The following is a 27062-nucleotide window of genomic DNA, read 5'->3' as shown; positions in this document are numbered from 1 at the left end:
TTCTCTCACACACATTGAAGGATTCATTATTCTGCACCTTTTTTGTCTCCCTGACCTACTTCAGATGAGCACAAAAACAAAAAAGAAAATACCTTTGATTAGATTCAAATAGCTGCTATTTCAGGCACTTCTTTTAAGCTTTCACCTCTGATGAGCTTCTCACAAGAAAAACTGTCATCCATGACAATCACATTGTCGCTACTTTGTTTATTTAAATATTTAGTTGTGCTTTGCTGTGTTTTTTTTTATTTTTTTTAAGGAACCTGCAGGCACATGTCTGCCTTTAAGAACCAGACGCCAGCATGTGGTTTTAACTGTGGAGGACTAAATTATTTAAACAGTGTAAAGTAGCTTCAGAGGCTGGAGTGCATCTGCAGAAAAACTATGAACGCTCCTTCAACTTCGGATTCGAGGAGGGGCTATTTTTTACCAATTAATCTTTGATCACAAGCCCAAACGAAGCCCCCCCCCCTGAGTGTCAAGTCACTGTCAAATAGCTTAGAGAAGCAAGTGCTACTCGTTTACCATTATGGGATTAATCCATGTCACTGCATAAAACCGACGTTTAGTCTAAAGAGACAAAGATATTTTTCCTTTGATCTCTTAACAGGCTCCTCCCACTACAGCACATCGCACATGTGCAAAGAAAGCCCTACATTTAATGTGATTTCAAGAACAAACGTTTTACATCCCATGCATTATGACTCATCCTTAAGATTTGTAAGTTCAAGTCAACCAAAAGCCTTTTTTTTTTACAAATCCTATTTTTGCTCCAAGTCAAATTTCACAAGTCTTGTCCAAGTTCCTAGTCAAGTCTTCTGAGGTAAAATATCAAGTCAACGTGGCCACATCCAGGTCATTTTTCCAAGTGTAATTTCTAAGATCCAAATCAGGTCTCTAGTTACAAGTTCATGTCAAACCGTTGACGACAAATAATTATCAACCAAGTCCAAGTCTCAATAGCAATGAAACATCATGGGTCTTTTTCCAAGTCTGTAGCCTAGAATCCAAGTCAAGTCGCAATAGTAACAAGTCAAAGTTAAGCTTTCATAAGTTATACCAAAAGTATCAAGTCCCTCTTAAGTATTACAGGATATTTCCAAGTCACTACATAAGACAGTGATTTAGTCAAAAGAGACAAGTCTAAGTCAACAATAAAGAACAAATATTTACCCTTTGATCTCTTATCAGGCCTCTACCACTACAGCACACTGCACATGTGCAAAGAAAGCCATACATTCAATGCAATTTTGATTACAAGAACAAACGTCTCGCCTGTCGTGGCTTATGATCCCTACCTAAGATGTGTAAGTTCAACTCAACAAAAAGCCACAAGTCATATTTGCAAATGCTATTTTTGCTCATGTCAAAAATTTCAAATAGCATATCTGGTCAAAGTTCCTAGTCATGTCTTCTGAGGTAAAATATCAAGTCACCTTGGCCACATCCAAGTCATTTTTCCAAGTGTAATTTCTAAGGTCCTAGTCAGGTCTCTGTTACAAGTTACAAGTCAAAGTCAAATTTTTGAAGACAAATACATATCAAGCCGAGTCCAGGTCTCTATAGTAATGAATCCCAAGTCACTCCTTATGACACAGGTTTGAATCCAAGCTCATGCTGACGTCAAAGATCTTGCACTCAAGGTTTTTGGAACAAGAAAACGTCTTTTAAGACAAAGCCTTTTCAGTTGTACGAGAAGCTAAAGAACAGAACCTAAAATTAGTCAAAGGCTCCTCCCACTGAATGAGTCACTGCAACAAAACGACAATACCGAGCAATCACCACCAGAGTAAAAACTCAAGTGCCTGAAGAAGAGGAGCAATGCAATCAGTTAGATGTTGCTTAGGTGATGTTTGTTGTTTAGCGTTTCTAATGTCTGCTTTACCACGCCCAGTTTACTTTTGTTGCACAACTGACAGGACAAAAAACTGTCAATTTTAAGCAACAAGGAAAAGATGCAAGAACCCTATATTTAGAGCAGTAAAAATTTGTGTCTCATGGCCTTGTGTTCAAGAGGAAACATCTCTGAATTGAAGGCAACTGATTGGCCAGTTTATAACTTGAATTACATGTGATACAGAAAAAAATATTAAGAAAAATTCAGATTATGAAGAACAAGTTTAAAAGATGTAGCAGAGCAAGTATAGTTCCAGCTGGCTCATCTGGGCTCCTGTCCTTGGCCGGGGACCTCGCCTCTGGCTCATCTGGGCTCCTGTCCTTGGATCTCGTCTTCGGCTTGTCCTGCAACCCCAGCCGTCCCCTAGTTCCATTTTGATGAAGTGCATATCCTGCACTATTCAAACGCGTAGTTGTAGAGTTAGATAGGCTAATTTTTCGTTAGCAGTCCTGGTAAATTGCTTGTCCGTCCTGGGAGACGATCCTTTCTTCATATGGACATTCATGAGGTTTCTTCTTTTTTTTCCCGGTAAACCGTTTTTTAATGAGAGTTTTTCCTTACCGAGAAGGAGAGTCTAAGGGCAGGGATGCCGAGTTTAGTTTAGCCTATTTAGCAATCAGCTATTTTAAATTATGACTTATTTTATTGTTTTGTAAAATTATTGGTGTAAAGCACATTGAGACAACTGTGTTGTGATATTGAGCTTTATAAATAAAACTAAATTGAATTGTCTGGACAAATAGAATGACCAATTTTGGCTTATTGGAGCCAGCGGGTGCTTCCTGTTTGGAACACAAAGGGGCGGGGTCACTCACTGCAGTTCTTATATACAAAAAATTATTTAGACGAACAGGTCAAAGTCAAAAGAAACCTAAAAGTGGATTTTTTAAAAAGGATCATTCTCCCATTTCTTTCAGCCGGCAGACTCAATTTGTCCTTTTCAAAATATCAGCATTTTGATTTCATGTTTCATTAGGTGAGACAAGTACGCAAACATTGTCATAACCCCCCCATGCACTAGTCCTGAGTGGCATCTTTACATTGGACATCAACTTCTACAAATCTGAAATGCAGACATTTTAATCTTTCAAGCCTCTGAGCTTGATGTTATTCTCCTCTGATGTATCTGAGGGGACAGCTATGAGCTTTCCTTCGGATAGAAAATGAAAAACAAAAAAAAGCTCCTCTTTGAAGATAACATCACATTCATTCAAAGTTTTTGAAGGCACTCTGCCAGTGCCTTCAAAAGCACAAACATACACTTCCTGTCAGTTCCAGTATCGATTCTGGTTTTTTCTTTTTCCGCTTCTGTCATAATTGCATATATGTTTCCAGTGTTGATCGAACACGTTTTTTACCAGATGCGGAAGGATACAGGTGTGTGTTCAAAACTCATTTTTACACTTAAGGTCTCACAGAAAATTGCAAATATGGTGACGTTGCTACTTAAAGGGAGACCTGTTGTGGTTCTGTGTTGCTACGATGTCAAATCTGGACTTTTTCAATGGTTTAAATGTCAGAATACGTTGCTGAGTCGCCATGGGGGGCGCAGCGGCCGCTCACTGCAAAAGTGGTTGTCCGTCATTCAGCGAATGAAAACAGCTCGGTGTGTCTGCTGTGCTGAAGGGAGTTTAATCCATTCTCAAAGGACACTTCCAGCCGCCAGGAGGGGGGCATTTTGTTTATTTCTGGGTAACAATGCAGCTGTGAGGGTTTGGTTGGTCGCTTTTTTTTCCTCCTGTTTAATGGAGGAACGTTTGTGGAAAAAGCTCAATGTGGACGTGGCTGTTGCTAAAACCAGGAAACGTTCCAACACTATTTGTCCTGGAGTCTATATAGCAGCCAGAGAGTCTGATGAGTGTCCGCTAACCATTGACAGTATGGGACAAATGTTCTCGCTAATCCAAATGTTATTTTAAAGATATTTTTTCAAGTTATTCAAGTTTAAACTGGCCTATCAGTGTGTGGTCTTGTGTCAAACATTTTTACAGATTCTCCTGATCCAGCTTTCAAGTAGTAGAGGCCGTGGCTTTCCATCAAGCTCAGTCCTGATTGGTGAGAGACTTGCTATAGAAATGTTGAATCGAACCAATCACTCATTACTGCTGATGTCTGGCTTCAACATGGCAGCGTCCACATGCGAAATTGCAAAACATAAAAGACTGAATCAGCTGATTAACGTCGATCACATAAACGGTAGAAGATCTCCAGTGCGTCAAAGAGCATTGGTGGTTTAGGTGTAGCCAGCGACATCTCCTGTGGTAAAGTGTTAAAATATCTATAATCCTACTTCTCAGATTTCAGCCATCGCAGGTTATTTTTAGAAGATACACTGCAAAAACAGCCCCCTTTGAAATAAGTAAAAAAAATAATAATGATCTTACCCAATTAGCAGATTTTCTTACATAAAGAAAAAAACAACAACGGAGTAATAAAATGGTCTTTCCAAAATCTAGTCACTAAGATGTTTTCTCTATATGGAAGTGCCAACCATTTGAAAAATTGATCATAAAGTAGAAATCATTTATTGCGGCCAAAATTCTATGACACCAAGTTTTCCATATTTCGGAATAAAGCTGTGAAAGAAAAAGCCTGGATCAAAATTTGCAAGATTTACACCACTTTGACATCTCCCACTAAGCCTATTCTGACTGTAAATAAATCGGATAGCGACAGACCGGTGTTAAGACCATATGCTACAAAAATAAAAAATAAAAACCTGCGTTTAGCCGCCTATGACCAGTGTCTAGTTAGCACCGTGATAAATGAGGGACGAATGTATTCCCATCGCCGGTTATCATGACCGAACGGCTGTAGGATGGCTGCCCGCAGCGACAAGTTAAGTCTTCAAATGGTGTCTCTCCTCGGATCGTCTCCAGGTGTCTTGCCGCAGAGCCTGTAAAGCTGCTCAATATCACATTTGGATTTTTTGCTGATCCTCTAAAGTTAAGTGGAAGTAAGATAACTGCACTGACCCCCCCCCCATCCACCGCCAATCCCTGAACCCTTAAGAACCAATTTTCCGTAAAGTATTGGCTCAGCGGCAAACAGCTTTTGCTAATTTGATCACACAGGGGCAGCTCCCACAAGAGACGGGCCGCATGACCATTAATCACACAGTTCAGGAAAAAGAAAGCGCGCTTAGCAAACAATGAGGTCCGGAACAAAAGGATACATACTTCAACCCCAACCCCACTCCGACTCCCTTCAACAAATATTCACAGAAAATTTATTCTTCCAATAAATTAGGACTCTGTAGGGGAAAAGGAGCAGCTGTTGTGGTGAAGCTGCAGGCTTCTTCTTTGCAGATGAAAAATGGAAGCGGCTGACACTAAATCATTCATTGTAACTGATGTAGATGTAATCTGTCTAATTGCTCTATTTGTTTGTCACTTGTAAAGTGAGACGCACCTTCGGATAATGATCTTCCACATGATTGATCATCAACATCTCACCTCTCTGAAATCTCTGAGTATCATTAACCTAATTTGCATTTCTTTGTAAAAAAAACCCATCTATCTTAAAATATTAACACCTGAAGCCAAGAAGTGTTTCAGCGTGGGATGAAAAATGCTGAAGCGATCTGGTAAGGAGGATACAGACAGGAAAGTCTTTTAGAGCTGTGTGGATGAAGTTCAACTTCCTGTCCAGGTATTATTATTATTTTTGTTTCACTTAAAAGTTTGGTTTAAAAAAAGGATTTTTTAAAAATAGGACACGATCAATCGATCAATCAATCAAATCCCTGCTGAGATCGACATGTAAAAGGTATGACAAGGATGTTAAGAAAAAGCAGCAATCGCCTCTAGATACTTTTATTTTGAAAGTCAACTATATTGCCATGCTATTTGTGGACAAAGTTTCGCTTACTGAATCTGCCCTGCGAAAAAGATTTTCACTTCCTGCTTGTAAAATGATTTTGGGAGGAGCAGCTTTTTGCCTGATGGAGCCAGGTCAATTCCTCAGGTAACCACTAGGCGGCTTGTAACACAAATAGGTCAGCTTTTCATTCACTCCAATGGCTCAACTTTACCCCAGAAAGAAACAGATTCACAGTGATAAAGGCCATGGTGCAGAGGTAGAGCGGTTGACCTCTGACTGGAGCATAACAGGTTCGGTTCCCGCCTTGCCCACTCATTTGTGAAAGTGTCCTTGGGAAAGACACTGAACCCAGAGTTGCTCCTGGTGGTTAAAGGTTGGCGCCAGTGTTCAGCCGCCATCAGGGTGTTGATGTGTGTGTGCATGGGTGAATGGGACTGTGACCATAAAGCGCTTTGGGCCTTTGAGGAATGTTGTGAAGTGTTGTATAAGTACACATCATTTACCAATTATACTTTGGACTGGTTCTACCAAAAACCTCTGAAATTGTCCTTACGTAATCCAGAATTTTGCAGAAAAAATCTTCAAACAAACAAGAGACTGAACATGATTTATTTATCTTTTTTTCCCCTCTGGGGCTGATCCTTAAAAAAACTGTTTTTAGCCTTCACTTGATAAGCCTCTTTGGCATTTTTCCAGCCCAGCTAAGACCTTCATCTCCAGCTTGCCTTCGTAGTTTCAGTTATTCATCGGAAAAAATTAACAAAAGTTCGACTTTTCTGTGTTATTTTCCTCAATTTTGCATTAACTGTAGCAAAGACATGGAAGAAAACCACAACCGACATCACTAATGAAGCAAAAAAAAAACAGCCAGTTGTCAAAAACGGAGGAGGGCTGGTTCCAATGTTTTGTTTTGAAACTTAGAGACGCAGGTCATAGAAAGTTGAATTCATTCTGGAAACATTAGCGCACGCAGAGGAACTCCAGTAAATAATTGATGAAACAAAGATCGCAAAAAGTGTCATGTGGAAGGAAAAACCTCGCACGTCGTAAACAAGTTCAGCTTCAGTTCAGATGTTCTCAGCTAATCTGCCGCTTTCAAGATCCGGAGGTTTGTCGTCGTCTTTCATTGGGAAAGAGTTCCACAAAAGCAGCTGAAGGGATGAAGTAAAGCATTAGCGGAGTTCTGGAAAGTGGAGGCGCGTTCAAGAAGGAAACGTAAAATTGGCCCATTAAAGGGCCAGAATGCCAAAAAATATTTCTGGGTTCTTTTATTAAAATTTTTCATGAAAACCAAAGACACAGATGGAAATAAAGTTTATCTGAAAGTCAAAACATCTCAATCTCGCCCCCAGGATTCATATGTTGTACTGTTCAGCTTCTTTGTGCGCTTTTAGATCAAAAATTGTAAAATATAGCTGAGAAATGCAGAAAAATTCAATTTTTTTTTAATGCAGATACTGATTGAGCAGCTTCTTTTTTCATGCTGCAACATACCACTAAATAAATAATAGGATATGTGATGGGGGGGGGCGGTCCTCACAAAAGTTACAGTATTTTCCAAATAGGATCCACCGATTGATCACATGGCATATCGTCAATGAATGGTCTATTTTTGAACTTCTTTCATATGTAAGCCCCCCAGATGCATTTAGTGAATGAAAAGAGTCAGATATAAACAAAACCCCTATTTTTACTCAAATAAGTTTTTAAAAACCAGAAACAAGTTTTATTGATTAACAAGTTAGCTTTGTGAAGTCTTCCCACTTTGTCAAATATCTAAAAGGAGTATAAACTGTCTTTTTAAGGCCGTGTCACAAAGCTACTACATACATTTTGCGCATATTGTATGGATGTAAATTGGTCATACGTGATTATACCATGGTCCGGGTGAATACTCGATTCTGATTGGCTTCTGGTGTGCATTAAAAAGTGATATTCCACTGGATGACCGCACGGTGAAAAAAGAAGTTCCGGTCACCTAGCTTTGTATCATTGCGCCGGCCTCTATAACCCTTGTGCTATCCTAGGCACTTTAACGTTGGGAGTTGGGTCATCTAGACCCACTAGACAGTGCTCTGAACCTTTTTTCTTCAATGATTTGTGATCTTCACTGGTGTCCATGGATTACATGAAATCTTTCCACCTTTATCCACCTTTGTCACGGTAGGGATGACACGTCAATGCAAGGGTGGGGTAATCTAAGATAGCACAAGGGTTAAAACAACCTTTTGCTTCATCATTTGGACAAAAACAAGCAGTAAGAGGTGAACTTTCTCTCTGAACTGATACTTTATTCAGCCCATCGGAAAGATCAGTATATAGATATCGCTTTATATCGCCGAATCTCGACTGTAGAGGTGGTGCGGCGCGACGCGGACTATTTATTACGCTCTTTTTGTGAGAAAAACTATCCAAATTGGAAAAAAACAAGAATTAAGGACTAAAAACTGGTTACTATTTATTCCTTTTGTAAGTGACCATGCTAAAAGCGCGTCAATGGCCTTCGAAATGTGCATTATCACTTTTTAATGCACTTCGCGGAAGCAACCGTCCCCCGCGAAAGCTTCAACGGCGTGCGTTAAAAAGTGATAATGCATACTTCGTCGGCCATTAACCCCTTACATATACGTAAAAAGAAGAGTGAGAAAAATTGTGGTTCTTTCTTGAGATTATTACAGATGTATCCCAAATGAACCACAGTAAAGCCACGGACGAAGTACTAATAAAGCACGCAAAGAACACGTAAATCACTGTAGAACACAAACCGTGCGAGATTATTGTGCCGTTTATATGCAATTCATTAGTGATTCATGCATCAATTCTGACATTTTAACGTGATATGTGCGCCACATATGGGATATAGAAGTCGTACATTGGTGGTACATGCGTGAAAAGTCAGCTAGACATACGTCGACATAAGTGGAACGGCCGTGGTAAGCCAAAAATTTGGGAAGGCGTCTTGCAAAAATTCCACACAATTGCATAAGATTTGCATAATAATTGTGTATGAACCAAGTAAAAATACATGTAAACTGCGTAGTTCTCAACCAACCCAAAATTCTGAACAGTTCAAAACCCAGTTCTTGTGAAACCCTCCACTGACGTCTGCGCGCATCCACGAATGACGAACGCAAGACACACTTCTGAATGACGTATATCACGCATGTATCACGAAAGACTGACATTTGATATATGGAAAATGTGCAAAGTGTACACAGTGGCTGTGTGACATGACCTTTACACTAGATTTTATTTAGGGTCACAGACAAAAGTTCCTTTAACTTTTCCCTAAAAGGTTAAGGGAAAACTGGTGCTTCAAAAAATAATTTAACAAAAATCAGACGCCAACTACAGTTGCTTACAAGGCGTAAACACATTTTCACATATTCAGAAAACCTAAAGAATATAAAAGAGCACATTGATATTGATCTTTAACAAAAGACCGTAAGGTAGTTTTAGATATCATATTGAGTTTCATGCAGATTTTGACCTAAAAATCCTTTTACTGTTACCCCTCTCAGCGTATTTCTGGCAGCTTTACACCGAAGATCTCTGAATGCTTTGTCTATGTGTTTCTCTACATTCTTAAGAAGAAGGAAAAAAAAGCCCCTGAAAGCAAGAATCTGCTGTGTGTGTTTTGTTTGGAGTTGAATCATTCATAAAGACTGAGCTGTTTTAATCTGCTCTGTAACAAGTGTCAGGACGATGAAACCATGTCGGCTCTCAAACAGAATCCAAAAATAACGCCAAGTGCTCCAGAGCACCGGCAGCAGCGGCGGAACGGTAACAAGCAGAGAGTTTCAGGTTTGGGATGCATGGCAACAAAGAACGGGGGGAGGGAGCCAGTCATACAAGGAACGACACACCCGTGTGTACACAAACACGGAACAACAACATGAAGTGTAAGTGTCATCACTTCAACTCTCAACTTTCATCTCCGTTTTGTTGACACTGATTTAACGCCTTTTGTGATCCGTGTTTAAGAGTGTTCTGACAATACTCACCTTGTTAGGAGGCACTAAAAAGAATTTAGGAAAAGGAAGACCTCAATGCCTATCAAGAGACATCAAATCTAACACCAGGCAAAAGTCCCTTCGAATTCTGATCCAAAGATGTTTTTGTATACATATCCACACACAAACATAAACAGGAAATCATTAGGAATGTATCTTGCTATTTGTGTGTATAACCTGTATGTCCAAAGAAACACAAGAATAAAATCCACCTTTGACATGGTGGGAGAACACGTCAATGTAAGGGTGGGGTCATCTAAGATAGCACAAGGGTTAAGTGGTTCAATTACAAACTGCTTAACAGGCTCAGCTCGAGACTCGTCCCAAAGAGAGTCAGTTCATGTTAAAGTATCTCAACATGAGACTTTCCACAAATCAAACCCACTTTAGCTGTCCTAAATACAATAAGCTCAAGTCAAAACACCTGGAAAAGACTTGAATTAGATCCGAGTCCAAGTGACTCAGACCTGTAGCCTTTTCCTCTGGGTGACCAAAATTAGAACCATGGATCATAGAGTTTATTAAAAAATATGCATAACTTTAGCGATCATCTCACGACAAACACACAAACATAGCAGCCCTAAAGTATGAAAACAAACCCAGATTTGCAGAAAACATCTCATTTGCATAAAGTGTTACGGCTTTAAAGCCAGACAGTTGTTAAGGAAACCGTGTGTGATGCTAAAACTGGTGGTTTCAAACATTTACATTAACACTTTCGGATTAGAAAAGGTTACAAACCAAACATCTCCACAGCAGCCGACATCTTGCAGCTTTATTTTAACACATTCTGTCTGACAACCACAAAACAAAGCCGTCCTCAACAAAAACATCTGGAATTTTCACTTTACGTTACCGCCAATTATTGGATGACATTTTGCACATTTCAGAATGCTTTTATTAGAGTCTGTAATGATGACACAGCCAAAAACACCACTCTGCAACAGTGTGGCAAACATAATTGGAAACTGTGAAACCAAACTCTGTGTAATTGTTTTTAGAGATTAAAGGCGGCCCCGTCAAACCAAGCTACTGCAGGCTTTTAGGAGGAAACTGATTTGGAGATATATTTGGATTTTTTTGGTCATAAACGGCAATTATTAGCATTGAGCTTTTTATTTACGTTTGCACGTCAAACAAATTAACTCGGCTGAGGAGCATCACAGACTTTTCCCCCTAATGAAAGAATCGTTTTCTTCTCGCTGAGAGTTTCAAGTTCAAGTTGCTGTTTTATTTTTAGAATGACTTGTGCCAACGCTGAGTTGGAGTGACGAAATCAAAGCTTCTGTAAGGACGACAGAGGCTCTTCTGAGTTTGCTGAACAACCCGGCTTCATCCACAAACAGGAAGTTACGCTCAAAAAAAAAAGTACAGTTCCTAAAAAGCACCGTCAAAATAAAACAACTTTTCCCATTAAAGTGATTCTTGCATGGAACTAGTTTAATCTTACAGACTGAAATAAGGTAAATGCGGTCTTACATTAAACTGTAAATAAGTCCCAACAATTGGCTACATCACCTCACGGTTGCACACATGTTCCCAACATTAGGAGTTGAAGCAGCTTTTGGGACATTAATGTTTTATGCTCTGCCAAAGAAGAAAAAGCTAATGATAAATAAATATAGCAGCTAATAATAATATTAACAGTCGAGTCAGCTCACTAGAAGTGTCTCCAAAGCCAACAAAGAAATAGTATTTGTAAGAAAATACTGGGGTATCTGATTGGCCAGTTTATGAATTGAATGACTTTCACAGACAAAACACTATGAAAAATAAATTTGGATTATCAAGAACATGCTAGTTTATTTTTCAATGGACATCTATGGGGCTCAGACTTATTGGAGCCAGTGGCTACTTCCTGTTTGGAGGGCCAGTAGGGAGGGGGTCACTCAGTCCAGTTCTCAGATACAGTCAATGGTTAGCATCAAATCGAAAAATATTTTTTTATGTTCACGTCTGTGGTAGCTGTAGGTTTGCTCGACTACAAAGGGTCTATATGTCATTCTATTCTTAAGTCTTTTATAGTCAACAATTTCCATTTATATGATATATCACCTTTGACACACTAAAGAAAGCATTTTTTTATGAAATAAATATGAGTTATTTTTGCTGTTCATTTTCCTTCCCGGAAGAAAGATGACTCGATCTCTGAGGCTCCGCCCTTCGCTCCCTGTGGGTGTGCTGCCCATTTCATAACGCCAAGAGTCGTGTCTGTGTTCTGCCCACGAAAACAAACAACCTCTGAACTTTTGCAAAGATGGATGTACTTATCCTGCATAGAAAATGAAAGCATTTAGCTCTGCAGAGAAAGTGTGTGTGTGTGTGTGTGTGTGTGCTAGCCTGGGGGCGGTGCTGGCAGCGCAGACTCTTCCTGGAAGGGGCGGTTCTTCACTTATCTACATCACAATGTGAGGACCCACTGGTTTTTGTGGACTGGGAGGGGCTAGTGCTCAGAGAGCCCGGTTTTAGAGGAATACTCAGAAATGCATGAATGATTCAAAATTCCACTTGATGAACATTATAATACATTAAAAAGCTCAAAAAAGTCGATTTTGCGTGATATAGCTCCTTTAATTTTAAACAACTTTTTCTCAGCATTTGTTAAATAAACACACTTTGGGGAAATATATTAAAAAAAAACTTAGACATGAAAAAACAAATATTACCAAAACAAAATGCAACATTCAATCAACAAGTAAACTTTGAATATCTATTCACAGCAATCATAATTAAATAATATTTTGAATTGAGTGAAATGTGGGAATGAAAAAGAAGATATTCAAACAACAGAATTAATAAACTAGACACTAAATGATGTTGGTTTAATGGCACGATGCATTTCTTTTCCCAGTGCGCTGACAAAAACCCTCAAGAAATCTATTTTACAGTCACACTATTTACTGTTTTTCCCTTTTTGCACTTGGATTGCATCTGCGCAATGAAAGCACAATTAGCTTTTTATGAAAACATTTTACAAGTATCTGCTACAAACTTGACCTTTCTATTAAAAATGATGTCTATTTCATTGCATTTCGTTTTTTCTCTTGTGTAGAAATGCTGTTAATTCACTGACGCCAAAACGCATGAAGTATGGCTATAAAAATAGAACTAGAGGAAATAGATTGGTTCCACGGATGGGTTTCGTAGTGCGATACCTGATCTATTGATCATGGCTGATTATGATTTAGGAATTTATTGAGTTTGATCCTTTTTTTTTTACATAACTGTCATTATGCTGCAAAATGCCAGTTTGTTAAAAAATAAAAGCTTCTCATCAGTGACATATAGGTAGATCATACAGGAGTGGTATGATATTCTGCTTTTTATTTTACTTTTTTTTATCAAAATGGCAGCACGACCTTCAGGACAGGGACTCGTCAAACACCAGCGAAGCTTCATAAACATCTAGATTCTAAAAATAGCGAGGAAATCATGTTTGGCTTCCACCCTTGATCCATTTCTCTCCATGGCAGAAATGATCCTCTCTGAGGTAACAAGTCCACAAGGAATCGGCAGTGCTCCGGTCAATTATCACCAGCCGGCTGCTGTGAGGGGGGGGGGGTTGTTAGACCCGCCGGAAGACGAGCACTGACAAGGGTAGACAAGCCAGCAAGGGCACACGGCCAGTTCAGAGCTCCTTTGGGGTAGGTGGGCTGATGTTCGGCGGTGCAGGATACAGCATTCACAAAAGGCCTAATGTGTGTTTACTAACAAGAGTCAAGGTTTTTCCTAGCAGCACCTTGACATGAACCTGTTGATGAGACCCCGAGTGGCTCTTCTGAGCCTCTCAGGACCCTCCCTCCCTTAGCAACACAAATATACTTTTCAAAATAAAATCAAATTCAGAGCGCCTGGCTGGAATGGACATAGTGACGTAATAATTCAGCTTCACTGCTCAGTAGAAGAAAGAAAAAGTGGCGTTGCCTTCCTTCGTCGCCATTATTTTACCCACCATCACTGGCTGAGCGACTGCCCCTCACTCACCCCGTCTGCCCCTGCCACCCTGGTCAGAGCTGCATGTGACAAATTCCTGGAAAAATGGTTTATTTTCCAAATGGCAGCTTTTCTGTTGGTTTTATCACCATAGCAACCATTTAATTTTTTGGCCTCCTGGGGGTGTCGAACACTTCTATGTCATTTTTAGAAGAATCTGCTAAAGTAAATTTTGGATTTCCTAGACAACTGATTTTTTTTTTTTTTTAACCAATCACACCCACATTCCTACTATATTTGTGTCACATATCCTTTCATTAATTCAGCTTGAGCCAACCACTTGATTTTCACAATATTCCGTTAAAAATATGTGCAGGCAACAGAGAAACACCAGCTTTGTGAGGCCGCAACGCTACGCCAATTTTCTTCCTAATAATGCTAACAGACTGAGGATAGATTGAAATTTGGGCTGCACGGTAGAGCAGTGGTTGGTGTTCCTGCCTCCCAGCATGAAGGCCCCTGTCCATGGGTGTGTGATTTGTGGCCCTGCGACAGACTGGCGACCTGTCCAAGACGTCCCCTGGCGTCGCCCTCGAGTGGGCGGGATAGGCTCTGGCAGGCCAAGTGACCCAGAAAGGGACCAAACGGGCTTAGAAGAGGGACGGAGTTTAAATTTAGGCTTAACTAGATGGTGTGCATGAAATTTGTGGAAAATTGCCCAAATTTATATTGAGGTATTGAGGTAAAATTTGAAAAATCAGTCAAAGGTTGTGTGGCCATCCCATAATAATCTAGGCCTTTTGATTTTGGCTAACAATGGCATAATTATGATTAAAAGACCGCTGGGAATGTTTTTGAAAATCAAAAATCATCAAAAAGAGGATCAGAGTGTAAGTATAAAACAATAGATTCTCACTAGTTCTACAACATTCTACACCTCTAATCACAGGTGAGTTCAGCCAATCAGAACCTAGAATCTCTTAAGTCAACTGGTCAACAGTTATTACGGTAGAGTGGGCTGGAAAATGAGAAATGTGGGGGATCTAAGGACCGAGGGCTGTGCATAAATGGGAGTGTTTGCTAACAGCTGGAAACTGAAAATTTTGGTAGGTAAAATCATAAATGTTTTGTCTTCAAGGATGCGGCACTCCAAAACTATGTTTGAAAACGAAGTCATTTTAGACATTTTTTTAAATTAAAATCCTTAAACAGAAGTTGTGTTTGTTCCCCCTGTTTGAGTAAAGTATGTCTTAAGATCCTGAGCAGATGTCAACGTTGAGCGGATTCAATATTCTTAATATTTTATCGTGTATCTGTCACACAGAGCTGTGTTTGCTCCAGGCTAATCCACCCGAAGCTGCTCCTCTCCAAACTCCCGCTTCTACAGTGCCACCTGCCCCAAATACATATGAATAAGGACGCAGGCTTCACAAAGGCAGCTTTGGCATGCATCAAAAGTTCTTAATAAGACCCCTTTACCTGCAAGGCTCCCCATAAGTGACTGCAGCAGCAGCAGTTTCCATGGCAACGTCATTTTCAATTTTGTCGGGTCAAAGTATTCTCACATCCAATCGCAAACGTATGGAATCCGATTTGCACCTCTAGTTTTCGGATCTGTGGAGAAAGGAAACAGGTGGGATAAGATGGCAGCTCAGGACGTAGTTAGAAGCAACTTTGAAGTCATTTTGGTGGTTTCATGATGAGATGAGGGATGCGTTTTCGTTCGGCAAAAGCATTTTTAAGTCCCACAGCCGTCCTGGACCGCTTTGCTATCGTTTACACAATTCTTCTTTCTTACTGCGCCTTTTGCATGAAAATTTTGCCATACTCACCAGAATTGGAATCCAGCTAGTTCTCAGTGAAAAGAAATCTAGGCTCATACCATGGTCCGGGTTGATACTCAATTCTGATTGGCTGCTGGGTGTGCATTCGAAAGTGATAGCCGCACACCCCAAAAAGAAGTTCCGGTCACCTAGCTTACATGTTTTGGATCACTGCTCTGGCTTCTTTAAAACAACCTTTAGCTTCATCATCAGGACAAAAACAACTGATAAGAGGCGAACTTTGTCTCTGAACCGATGCTTTATTCAACCCATCGGGAAGATCAGCATATAGATATCGCTTTAAATCGCCGAATCTTAACTGCAGCGGTGGTGTGGCGAAACGCTTTTTGTGAGAAAAGCGACCCAATCGGGTAAAAAAAACAAGAATTAAAGACTGGTTCATATTTATTGCTTTTGAAAGTGACCATGGAATAAGCGGGTTAATGGCCTTCGGAGGACGGTTGCTTCGCGTCGAACGGTTCAGGCTTCCACGGCGTGCGTTAAAAAGCGATAATGCACACTTCATCGGCCATTAACCATTACATAATGAACAACAATAAAAAAAAGGACATCACAGCGTCAAAACCGTCAAAAACCTCTTGTGGAGCTAAAAAACAACAACAAAAAAAAACAACTTAAAATCTAGTAACAAACCCAAATCCAACCTACGGAAGTTAAAGCTATGTCTTGGAGTCCGTTTTGTTGGAATGTGAAAAACCTCACATTTTCCAACAGTATGGCAAAAAAACCTTTATTTGAGCGATCTTCATGCAATTTCACACACATACCACCAGGTTAAGTCTACAACGACAACCAAGTTTTTGTCGATCTTTGACCTATCAAGGCTGCCATCTTGAACTAATTCAAAATTCCTGCCATAATCCCCAACGACTAAAAAACTATACAGTGCGGGACTATGTAGTGCCCTGGATTTTAAAAGCAATTAAGACACCATGCTCACAAATGTTTTCTTTTTTGTTTGTTTTTTCGACGACGTTGAAATCTACTTGATATGAGTGTTTTGTGACGATCATTTATGAATCCACTGAGTTCGGAAGTTGAAAACGTAGATGGTTTATTAAAAAAATGCATTTAAATACATTTTCTTTGCAAAATTGGTTCAGACGCAATCCATTGTTGCCTATACTCGGCAATCTAGTGAGCATCGATGCACATTGGTTTTTCGCGGAGACTTCTGGGAAATTTCTAGGGCACTCGATTTTGGAATTGTAGATTTGGACATCTCTACAAAATGGCGAACGCCCTTTATAGTGAACAGGGAAGGAATTTGGACACAACCCCTATGTACCCCTATACCACATAGGGATCTTTGGGATTTTGATCTATCGCCTTTTGACTTCTCAAGCATCTTTGGGAAGCTACTTGGAAAAAAAAAAAAGTTGGATTTTGAAGTGAGCCCGCAAAAGTGGCGTTTCCCTGTCGCTCGCACATCTTTTGCCAGAATATTGTGAAAAATTAAATACATTATTTGTGGGGTCAAGCTGAAAGAAACAAAAGAACGTATAGCATGAAGATGTTAGGATTGTGGGTGTGGTCAACAAAAAACCTCTGTTGCCAAGGAAATCCAAATATTAACTTTTGCAGATTTTTGTAAGACCTACATAGACCTGTCCGTCATCCCCAGGAGAGCCATATATCAAATGGTTGCTATGGAGATAAAACCATCAGAAAAGCCATCATTTTGAAAACGTATTTTATTTTACTGTATTTTCAGCCCACAGCTTTAATCTATTATTTGTTATACTTTTTTAAATTGTCGTTGTGATCTATTTGCGCTGAGTGATTTATGGGGGCCACCGTAGCTTTTGGAGGTGAAAATGAAGACATCCAGCCATGTTCCTTATTATTCTCTTGGAACAATAAGGAACATAGGTTTCTTTAGAATCTGCAGAACCCCAACATGCAATGTCATGGAAAGCTCCGTCTCAGATGAGCATGGCTGCACGCATTCTTTGTTTTTCTGCAGCAGCGAGAAACTTTCATGTGCTCCCCAACTTTGGCAACAAATTGATAGGTATGTCTCCAACTGAGGACGGCGTGACGTTCAGACACGCGCAGATGATTTATCCGGTTTGCGACAATTCTGAGGAAGGAAGAAAGAACGCCTTTTGCAAAATTGTCGGCAGGCGCCTGTGGAGACGGAAAAAAAAAAGCTTTCGTCGTTGAAATGATTAGAAAATGTAAAAAAGTAAAAGACAAAATCCACTTTTCACCCCGCTGGGACGCAAACAGCAGCAATCCAACATTTCCAGGATAAAATAGATTTATTTGTCACAGAAATCCTTAAAAAATCAGCTATGTTTAATTTGCCGTCATAAAAAACCAGCACAGACTCTGGCACCCTACGCCCTCTACCTTGCTTACAGAAGTCCCAAAGTTTTAGAAAAGTGAGATGAAACTACTTGGAAATACAGATAAAAAGGCTTCTGAAAGTGTCTGAGTAAGCCACGATCTCATTAATCTGAGACTCTGTACCTTCAAGCTTCGGCTTCACTCTCCACCTACAGAAAGGAGGCCTTTTATCTCCACGCATCACATGGAGGCTTGTCAGAATGCGTCTCAGGTCGAAAGCGGCACTACCTGGCTCCCAGGGAAGTTTGATTTGCATTAAAAAAAAAACAACAAAAAAAGTTCTTATGAATCCAGAAAACATCTTTACTTTTCTGATTAATGCAGATGCAACCTATGAAGTTACAAACAGCAGGGCGCCACTTCAAATATATAATATATGAACACAAAAATAAAGAAAACCTATAAACGCATGGAATGGGATAAAGTTTACCTGATTAAATTTTTTTTTTTAGGTGTTTTTAACGTCATCTTTTGGCATTTTTCTCACAATGGAGGACATTTTTAGTGAAACTTCAGATTAAAAATGCATTTCTGAGTTGAGTGAAATTGTACAATTTGGCTAAATGTTATTTTAGTAAAAATTTCTCTAGGATTACATTGAGTTTTGGAACTTCAAAAGCGTGTTATTTTGGTATCGCCGGCAATATCTGATGGTAACGGGTTAATGCCAAGGGTCGAGCAAGAAAAAAATATCTGTTTTGCATTGTGGCTGTCGTGTTTGTGATCTCGTTCAGGAGTTGGTCCGTTCCTTCCACTGCAGCCTCCTGATTAGGCCTGCACAATAAATCACAAATGTATCATTATCGCAATGTCAAGCTGTGCAATGCAATACGCAAACCGCAAAAGATGGTGAAAATTGCGATAAGTGGGCTAAAACAATCTTATGGCAGCTCGAAGTATTTTACGGATCAAATAAATCCATTTATGCATTTGACCAATTGGTTGGACTCCTTCACATCTTTGACCAATCAGATGGAGCCTTTATATGTTAGATGGCCGCCTCCGGCGTAGATGAATGGTCATTTGAAGAGTAATTTAAGGCTACGTTCACACTGCAGGGCTTAATGCTCAATTCCGATTTTTTGAAAAAATCCGTTTTTTTTTTGCAAGGCCGTTCACGTTTCAAATTAAATGCTAACTGTTGTGATCTCCTGTGTGACCGTGAAATGACCCAGAATTGATCCGCATGCGCAGAAGAGTACTCAACGGTTAACGACATCACTGTTGTTTGCTGAAGCAGCTAACGTTAGCAATGGATGTCAACAACAGTGTTGTCAACAGCGGAGCTCTTTTTGCATTATTACATGTATTTTCACAAAGGGGCCAGCACAATTACAATCTTCTCATTTTAAGTAGGCATTGGAGGCAGGATCGTCTGTAACCACTGTTGTGGAATGGGGATGTGTATGTGCTGGGGCCGCGCGCTCGTGCAAGCGTGCGTGTGTGTGTAAGAGAGAGGAGAAGAGCACGTGCAGAGCAGGACAGGGTGGGGGGGGGGTAGCGGAAGTGTGCTGGGGGTGCGCATTTATGTTGTGTGTTACGAAGGAAGGAGAATGGTAATAAAAGAAGGCTTCCCCTAGAATAAATGCTATTGACTCTTTATTAACCCGCTCTGGAGAATCTGAGGGTCCAAACGGGGAAGTGAACCCTGAAGAAGGATCCACCTTCGGCCGCGCTTCTTTCTGACCATGGTCGGAAAGGAAAAAAAGTAATCGTGGGAAAAGTTCAACACCACACTTGGCCATTTTGCTGGAAATTTTTTCAAAAACAGCCCTGGAGTTTGGCCTGAATAGAGCTGTCACCCCAAATATGAATCAAATCGGTGACTTCCCTCCCCTTTCACTGACTGGTCTCAGCAGCATCGTCCGCCATGGTTGTTGCTTATGTTCTAGTTCCCGCCTACTTCAACGCAGAATGATGACGTTTGTAGCGTATCAACGATGTACGGGTCGGATTCGTGTGGCCTGGCCGTTCAGACGGAGGTCGCATTTCAAAAGATTAGATACATATCGGATTCAGGACCACATACCCAAGTGGCCTGGATCGCATTTGAAAAGATCGGATCCAAGTCGTTCAGACTGTCATGAAAAGATCAGATACAGGTCGTGTAGGGGCAAAAAAATAAAATAAATAAAATCGGGATTGGGTCGTTTCAGCCTGCAATGTGAACGAAGCCTAAGTTATTTTGACTCTGATTTAAATTAAACTGTTACAGTGAAATAGAAATGACATATTTGGTCGTTTTGCTATTTGTTCATGTATCGCATGTTTTATTGTCATCGCAGTATTGATCACTAATATCACAGAACCAGAGATTCCTCACATCCTGCAGCCCTAATCCTGTTGTACATCTTTATTTGTTCACACAAGCAGAAACCTGAAGCTTCAAAGTGCAAATGAAGCTTAGCACACATGCAACCTGCAGGCTCCGTCTGATCATCAGCCAAAATCACACCACGTTCATGCTGCCGCACAGGTGTTTCAGCAGTTCCAGGGAAAAAATATCACCCCTGCTATGAGCAATCTATCCACCCTCCTTCCAATAAAAGAAAGACAATAATAATGCTTAAAAAACTTTTAAAAAAAAAATTTCATAAAAGTATTTTGGTTGTAAAATTGGACTTTTTGCGATGGGAGTCAATGGAAAGTTGCGGCCGTTTTGAAACCATCCCCTAGTGGTCATTTGAGGAACTGCAATATTTGGTACTTCTGTGCTTGCTTCACAACGGAAAATTTAATTTTAGGGCTAGACAACAAACCAGAACATGCACAGTTCAGTGGACTGGCATGGTACAGATCTGGGGCCTCATTTATAAACGTTGCGTACACACAAAAGAAGGCGTACGCCACTCTCTACGCAATAGATGAGATTTATAAAAAGCAAACTTGACGGGAAAATGTGCGGTCCTTCACGCAAGCTCTGACCCAGGCGTACGCACAAAAACGGGTGAAATGAGAAACGGCGACACCGTCGGCAGATGGAAGAAACACGTGAACGTGAAAATGACAATACTGCCTCTCAGAAATAACATGAAGACTTCACAAAACAAGTCTTACAATTAACAGCCTACACGAACACCCGTTTGATCGATCAGCAGTGAAACAAACAAAAAAAATCAAACGAAAATTACAACAGAAATTCAAATGAACACATATTTGGAAAAAGAAAAGTGAAATATGTTCTACAATATAGGCATGTAGTGCAATTCATCCTCATGAATAATATAGTTAACAGAACGAAATAATGTACAAAACTGATATTCTCGTCAATGTGTCCGTCTGGCGCAGCAGATATAGGTGCGGGCGTGCGGACGGACGGACAGACGTACTAATTGTCTACTGGGGAAAGTTGTTTTCATATTAAAACATTTCTTCATAAGCTACGGAATTATGGTATTCATGCATATGCCTTTAGTTTGTTTTATCTTTGATAAAACAATGTATGGCGTATGTCTCAACCATTCAGAAAGCCACAAGAAATTACATTTGCGCTGATCAATTTACCATTTCCACGTCGATTATTAACGACATCTGTAGCTTGTCAGATGTAATTAAATGGAGGGAAATAAAATGCCCCATCACAATGCGTAATGACGCACAATAGCTGATCTTGTGCTGTTAGAAGATGTGGCAAATGGAAGAATTCGGAGTGAACGCATCTTTAGACAGCAAGAAGACTTGCTGGCAAACGAGGACGAGTGGCTTATGAGCCGGTTCCGACTTCCTCGAGCCGTCCTTTTGGACCTCTGCGGGCTTTTGGGCCCGGCGTTACAGAGGAGCACTCGGAGGAACCACGCGTGTCACCCGTTGCATCTGGCGCTCCGGTCACCCCCCCACCCCCACCGCCCCCCCTCGGACCGTGGCCGGTCCGAGGGGGTGCCTTTTTGGCATTAGTAATGCCCACACTGTGCCCTCAAAACAACACTTTTCTCCTCTTTTCCACCTCGCCAACGATAACTTCTACTTCACATTGAGTGAAGTTACGTTTTTATGATTTCCTCTCGGTGTGTGTGCCATAGTTTCGCAATCAATGAATATTCATTTGTGGGCGTTTCACGGACTATTTATGGGCAACTATGGACGTGTCGTGAAGCCGCAAAAGCTGCGCTGCATTTAGAATCGGTCGTGATTTATTAAGGGAAAGATGCGTAGGATGTGCGTGCGCACGGTTTTATAAATCCGAATATTTCTGTGCGTACGCACATCCTATGTTTCATCTGTACGCCACTTCTGACGCAAATCCTACGCAAAGTTTTATAAATGAGGCCCCTGGTGTGTTGTAATTAGATTGACATCATGCTTGTAACCCCTCCTCCATTTTTGTTTAGTGTCAATTGCATAAACAACGTAAAACCTTTAAAGAAACAAAACCACAGACAGCATTGAGCTCAACAGATCATTGTGAAAGAGATATGCAACAATAAATGTATGAAAAGACCAACAAAAATAGCACATAGTGCCACCTATTTTAAAAAAAGGGGAAAACAATTGCATTGATGCTCCGACCTGGATTTTTAAGGACAATGCAAGAGCTGACTAAACTGTTATCATAATTTTCACGTAGACTGTGTAGTTTGGTGCACATCTTACTTTTATCAGCAATAATAGATGCTACAACAAAGAAAAAAATGAGAGTACCGTATTTTCCGGACTATAAGTCGCACCGGAGTATAAGTCGCACCAGCCCAAAAATGCATTATAAAGTAGAAAAAAACACAGATAAGTCGCACTGGACTATAAGTCTTATTTTAACTTTCACAACCTTATATGACACAATCATAGCAGACTGTTTATCTAATAATTTCACAGTAATTTTTTCTCAAACTTATTTATTTATTCTTTTCATGAAGCATCATTGGCCAACTAATACTCTGTTTTCATCCTGTATTTGTAGAAACAGTTGTCATTTTTATTGCATTTCTGAATAGAATATTATATTATATTATAAAATAGAATATTATGTTCTTAGCCTTCAAGATCTTACTGTAAAAAAAAGTTTGCTGATTCTCTGAGTCATTTAACATACTCTTAACACTTAACATACCTCATACATCAAATTGACCCAGTAACATCATCTCTGTTCCTCACAAATGAACATAACAGGAGGGTTAACAATGTATTTATTTCAAATTATTTCTAATATAAGTCGCTGCGGAGTATAAGTCGCACCCCTTGCCAAACTATGAAAAAAAGGGCGACTTATAGTCCGGAAAATACGGTACTTTGTTGTTCAGGTGTGGCTCATTCTAAGTTCAGTGATGTTAAACAGGCAGAATGTCCTTCACTGCTCACTGCGGGTCTTGTTTCAAATTATTTGATGCTCAGCATATGCGTATAAATCCACAGATGGAACAGCATCAGGTTGGAATAATCCCGTTAGAGGTCTCAGACTAGACTCGGAGGACTGGAATTACTCTTGATAACTCAGTTTTCCTCTAATCTGTTAAAGTCTATTTTTACAGTATCAAAGCCTTGCACCCCCCGCCCCGCGCCCACCCACACACACACACACACACACACACACCACCTCTTTCTGCAGGACCACATAAAGCAGCCAAAGATAACACTGCCAAACTCACTCTTGCCCATTGTGGCTATAATTTGTTTAGTTACTTGATACTGGGGAAATGGACGTTGACAAATGGAGCTGCTACAGAGCACGTTCAGCGGCGCCATGTTAGGACAGGCGCAAACAAACCCGCACAAATGGACAGCTCACTCATCAAAAGCAAAGCTAAAGTTAAAAACATAAAGTTGACTTATTCTTTGATTTAATTTAAAAAAAAAATCTTGCATCAGTGCTCCCTGAATTCATTTCTTATGTTTAGCTGTTGCCAAAATTGAAGAGTTTTTACCTTTTAAAGGGTCAGGGGCCTCATTTATAAAGCTTTGCGTAGGATTTGCGTCAGAAGTGGCGTACGGATGAAACATAGGACGTGCGTACGCAAAGAAATATTCGGATTTATAAAACCGTGCTCACGCACATCCTACGCATCTTTCCCTTAATAAATCACAACCGATTCTAAATGCAGCGCAGCTTTTTGCGGCTTCGTGACACGCCCATATTTGCCCATAAATAGTCCGTGAAACGCCCACAAATGAATATTCATTGATTGCGGAACCATGGCGAACACCGAGAGGAAATCAAAAAAACGTAACTTCACTCAATGTGAAGTAAAAGTTATCGTTGGCGAGGTGGAAAAGAGGAGAAAATGTTGTTTGGAGGGAACAGTGTGGGCATTATGCCAAAAAGGCACGTGAGCGGCAAACGGTGGCAGACGCCGTAAATGCTGTAGCCTCACAACCATTCGAGGTTGTGAGGCTACAGCGCTCCATCGGGGGGGGCGGGGGGGGGGGACACCGGAGCGCCAGATGCACCGGGTGACACGCGTGGTTCCTCCGAGTGCTCCTCTGTAACGCCGGGCCCAAAAGCCCGCAGAGGTCCAACAGGACGGCTGGAGGAAGTCAGAACCGGCTCATAAGCCACTCGTCCTCGTTTGCCAGCACGTCTTCTTGCTGTCTAAAAATGCGTTCACTCCGAATTCTTCCATTTGCCACATCTTCTAAGATCAGCCATTGTGCGTCATTACGCATTGTGATGGGGCATTTTATTTCCCTCCATTTAATTACATCTGACAAGCTACAGATGTCGGTAATAATCGACGTGGAAATGGGAAATTGATCAGCGCAAATGTAATTTCTTGTTGCTTTCTGAATGGTTGAGACATACGCCATACATTGTTTTATCAAAAATAAAACAAACTAAAGGCATATGCATGAATACCATAATTCCATAGCTTATGAAGAAATGTTTTAATATGAAAACAACTTTCCCCAGTGGACAATTAGTACGTCCGTCCGTCCGTCCGAACGCCCACACCTTTGTCTGCTCCACCAGACGGACACACTGACGAGAATCTCAGTTTTGTACATTATTTCGTTCTGTTAACTATATTATTCATGAGGATGAATTGCACAACATGCCAATATCGCAGAACATATTTCACTTTTCTTTTTCCAAATAAGTGTTCATTTGAATTTCTGTTGTAATTTTCGTTTGATTTTTTTTGTTTTTTTCACTGCTGATCGATCAAACGGGTGTTCGTGTAGGCTGTTAATTGTAAGACTTGCTTTGTGAAGTCTTCATGTTATTTCTGAGAGGCAGTATTGTCATTTTCACTTTCACGTGTTTCTTCCATCTGCCGACGGCGTCGCCGTTTCTCATTTCACCCGTTTTTGTGCGTACGCCTGGGTCAGAGCTTGCGTGGAAGACCGCACATTTTCCTGTCAAGTTTGATTTTTATAAATATCAACTATTGCGTAGAGAGTGGCGTACGCCTTCTTTTGTGCGTACGCAACGTTTATAAATGAGGCCCCAGAAGTTTTGTCTTAAGGCCAAGTCACAAGCCACAGTACATTTTGCACATATTGCATGGATGAAAATTAGTCATGCGTGAATATATGTGGAAATGTTGTGGTTCTTTACGTGAAATTTTAATGCATTAAAAATGAACCACATTACAACCACAGAAGAAGTACACATAAACCACGCAAAAACACACAAATCTATGCAGAAACATGCGTGGTTATTGTACGTCTTTTGTGCATCAATTAAGTAAGTTTTACTTAAAACATGCGTCCTATACATGATCTAAAATTTATACATTGGTGGTACATGCTTGAAAAGTCCAATAGACATATGTGGAACAGTCGTGGAAAGCCACAACTTTGTATATGCATCGTACACAATTGACGTAATAATTGCACATAAACAAAGTAAAATACGCATAAACTGCGTAATTCTCAAACAACCCAAAATTTTGAACAGCTCAAATTCGAAACCCTCGTTGGACATTTGCGCACATCGACAAATGAAAAAACACAGAAAGACTTATGAGAGACGTATATGACGCGTGGATCACAAATGACAGACATTTCATAGCTGGAAAATTCGCTATATGTAGTGGCTGCATGTCACAACCTTTAAATTGCACTTTGACTTTCAGATATGATTTTAAACCTTTAACAATTTAATGTAATCACAGACACAACTACGATTTTTTTTTTAACTTACACCCATGTTTCACAGTTTTTGCAAGTTTTTACTGAACTGCTAACCGTTTTTGGAGTCAAATGCAAACAAACATATTTCAAACATTAAAAAACGCAAAGACAACAGTTTTGAAGCATTTTGATTTCAGATTTGATACAGTTTAACATTTTTCTGTGTCAAGCTTACATGAGTATTATTAATAGTGTGGATATTGTTATAGCGCTGTTCTTTTTATATTAGCCTTTTTTGCACGGTAGCGTAGCATTTAGCGCTTCATGTAGCTTTGTTAGGGTTTACTTCATCTTTTTATAAAGCATTATTACTGCTATTCATCTCTATAGTTCGTAACTTCGTGTTTAAGTCATAGCTTATCATTTGGTTTAATTTAGACTTTTAGCTAGGTCAAAAATTAGCTTAAGCCATTTTTGAAGTTCCACTAAAATGACATTTAGCAGCTAATTTACACTATATTAGTTGAAGTACTCAGTCACCCATCCAAATGATCCGAATCAGGTGTGCTAAACACTTGGCCACAGGTGCAGAAAATCAAGTACTCAGACCTTCAAACTTTTTTTACAAACTCTGTGAATTCCATTGTGGAACGGTCATAGGATGTCACCTGTGCAACAAATCCAGTCGCTAAATGTCCTCCCTCCTATAGATTCCACAGTCAACGGCCATTTCTATCAGAACAAAATGGAAGAGACCACATAAACTGACGGGTCTTCGGATGCTGAAGCACATAGTGCAAAGAGGTCGCCGACTTTCTGCAGTCAGTCGCTACAGAGTTCCAAAGGTCATGTGACCTTCAGATTAGCCCAAGTACAGCACGCAGAGAGCTTCATTTCTCCCTTTTTCCGTGTACATTCACGTATCAAATCTTCATCCGTATCTTCAACATGCGCAAAATATGGCTGCGTGACACGGCCTTTAGCTTTAAACAACAAGAAAAGAAAACCTAAAAACCTTCAGTATGAGCTTGTTAGAAAAGACTGCACTCTCTACGATGCTCTGGAATTTGGTGATCTAGATAGCAGCCCAGAAATCAATCTACTACAAATTCTTGTTCCAATGGGAAAGTGATGTATGTGCACAGATGGAGCAGAATCACCTCCTGAATCAAATTATCCTGGGAGAGGAGAACCGGT

At 40.2% G+C, this 27062-nt stretch overlaps 1 protein-coding gene across 4 annotated transcripts in view; it reads right to left on the bottom strand.

The window, feature by feature from the left end:
* cntn4 (contactin 4) overlaps nt 1-27062 on the bottom strand; it is a 277378-nt gene that overhangs the window by 168822 nt on the left and 81494 nt on the right. For all 4 annotated transcript variants that reach the window (XM_078947538.1, XM_078947537.1, XM_023955100.2 and 1 more), the window contains one exon: nt 15145-15279. In XM_078947538.1, coding sequence (XP_078803664.1) covers nt 15145-15199 — 55 coding nt within the window. In that variant the 5' untranslated portion in view covers nt 15200-15279. The remainder of the gene's footprint in view (nt 1-15144; nt 15280-27062) is intronic.

This window comes from Oryzias latipes, chromosome 5 (assembly GCF_053564925.1).
Source record: "Oryzias latipes strain Hd-rR chromosome 5, Olatipes_Hd-rR_3.1".
Classification (NCBI taxonomy): domain Eukaryota; kingdom Metazoa; phylum Chordata; class Actinopteri; order Beloniformes; family Adrianichthyidae; genus Oryzias; species Oryzias latipes.
Note: the sequence above shows the minus strand (reverse complement) of the source record. Positions and strands in the feature narration are given on the sequence as shown.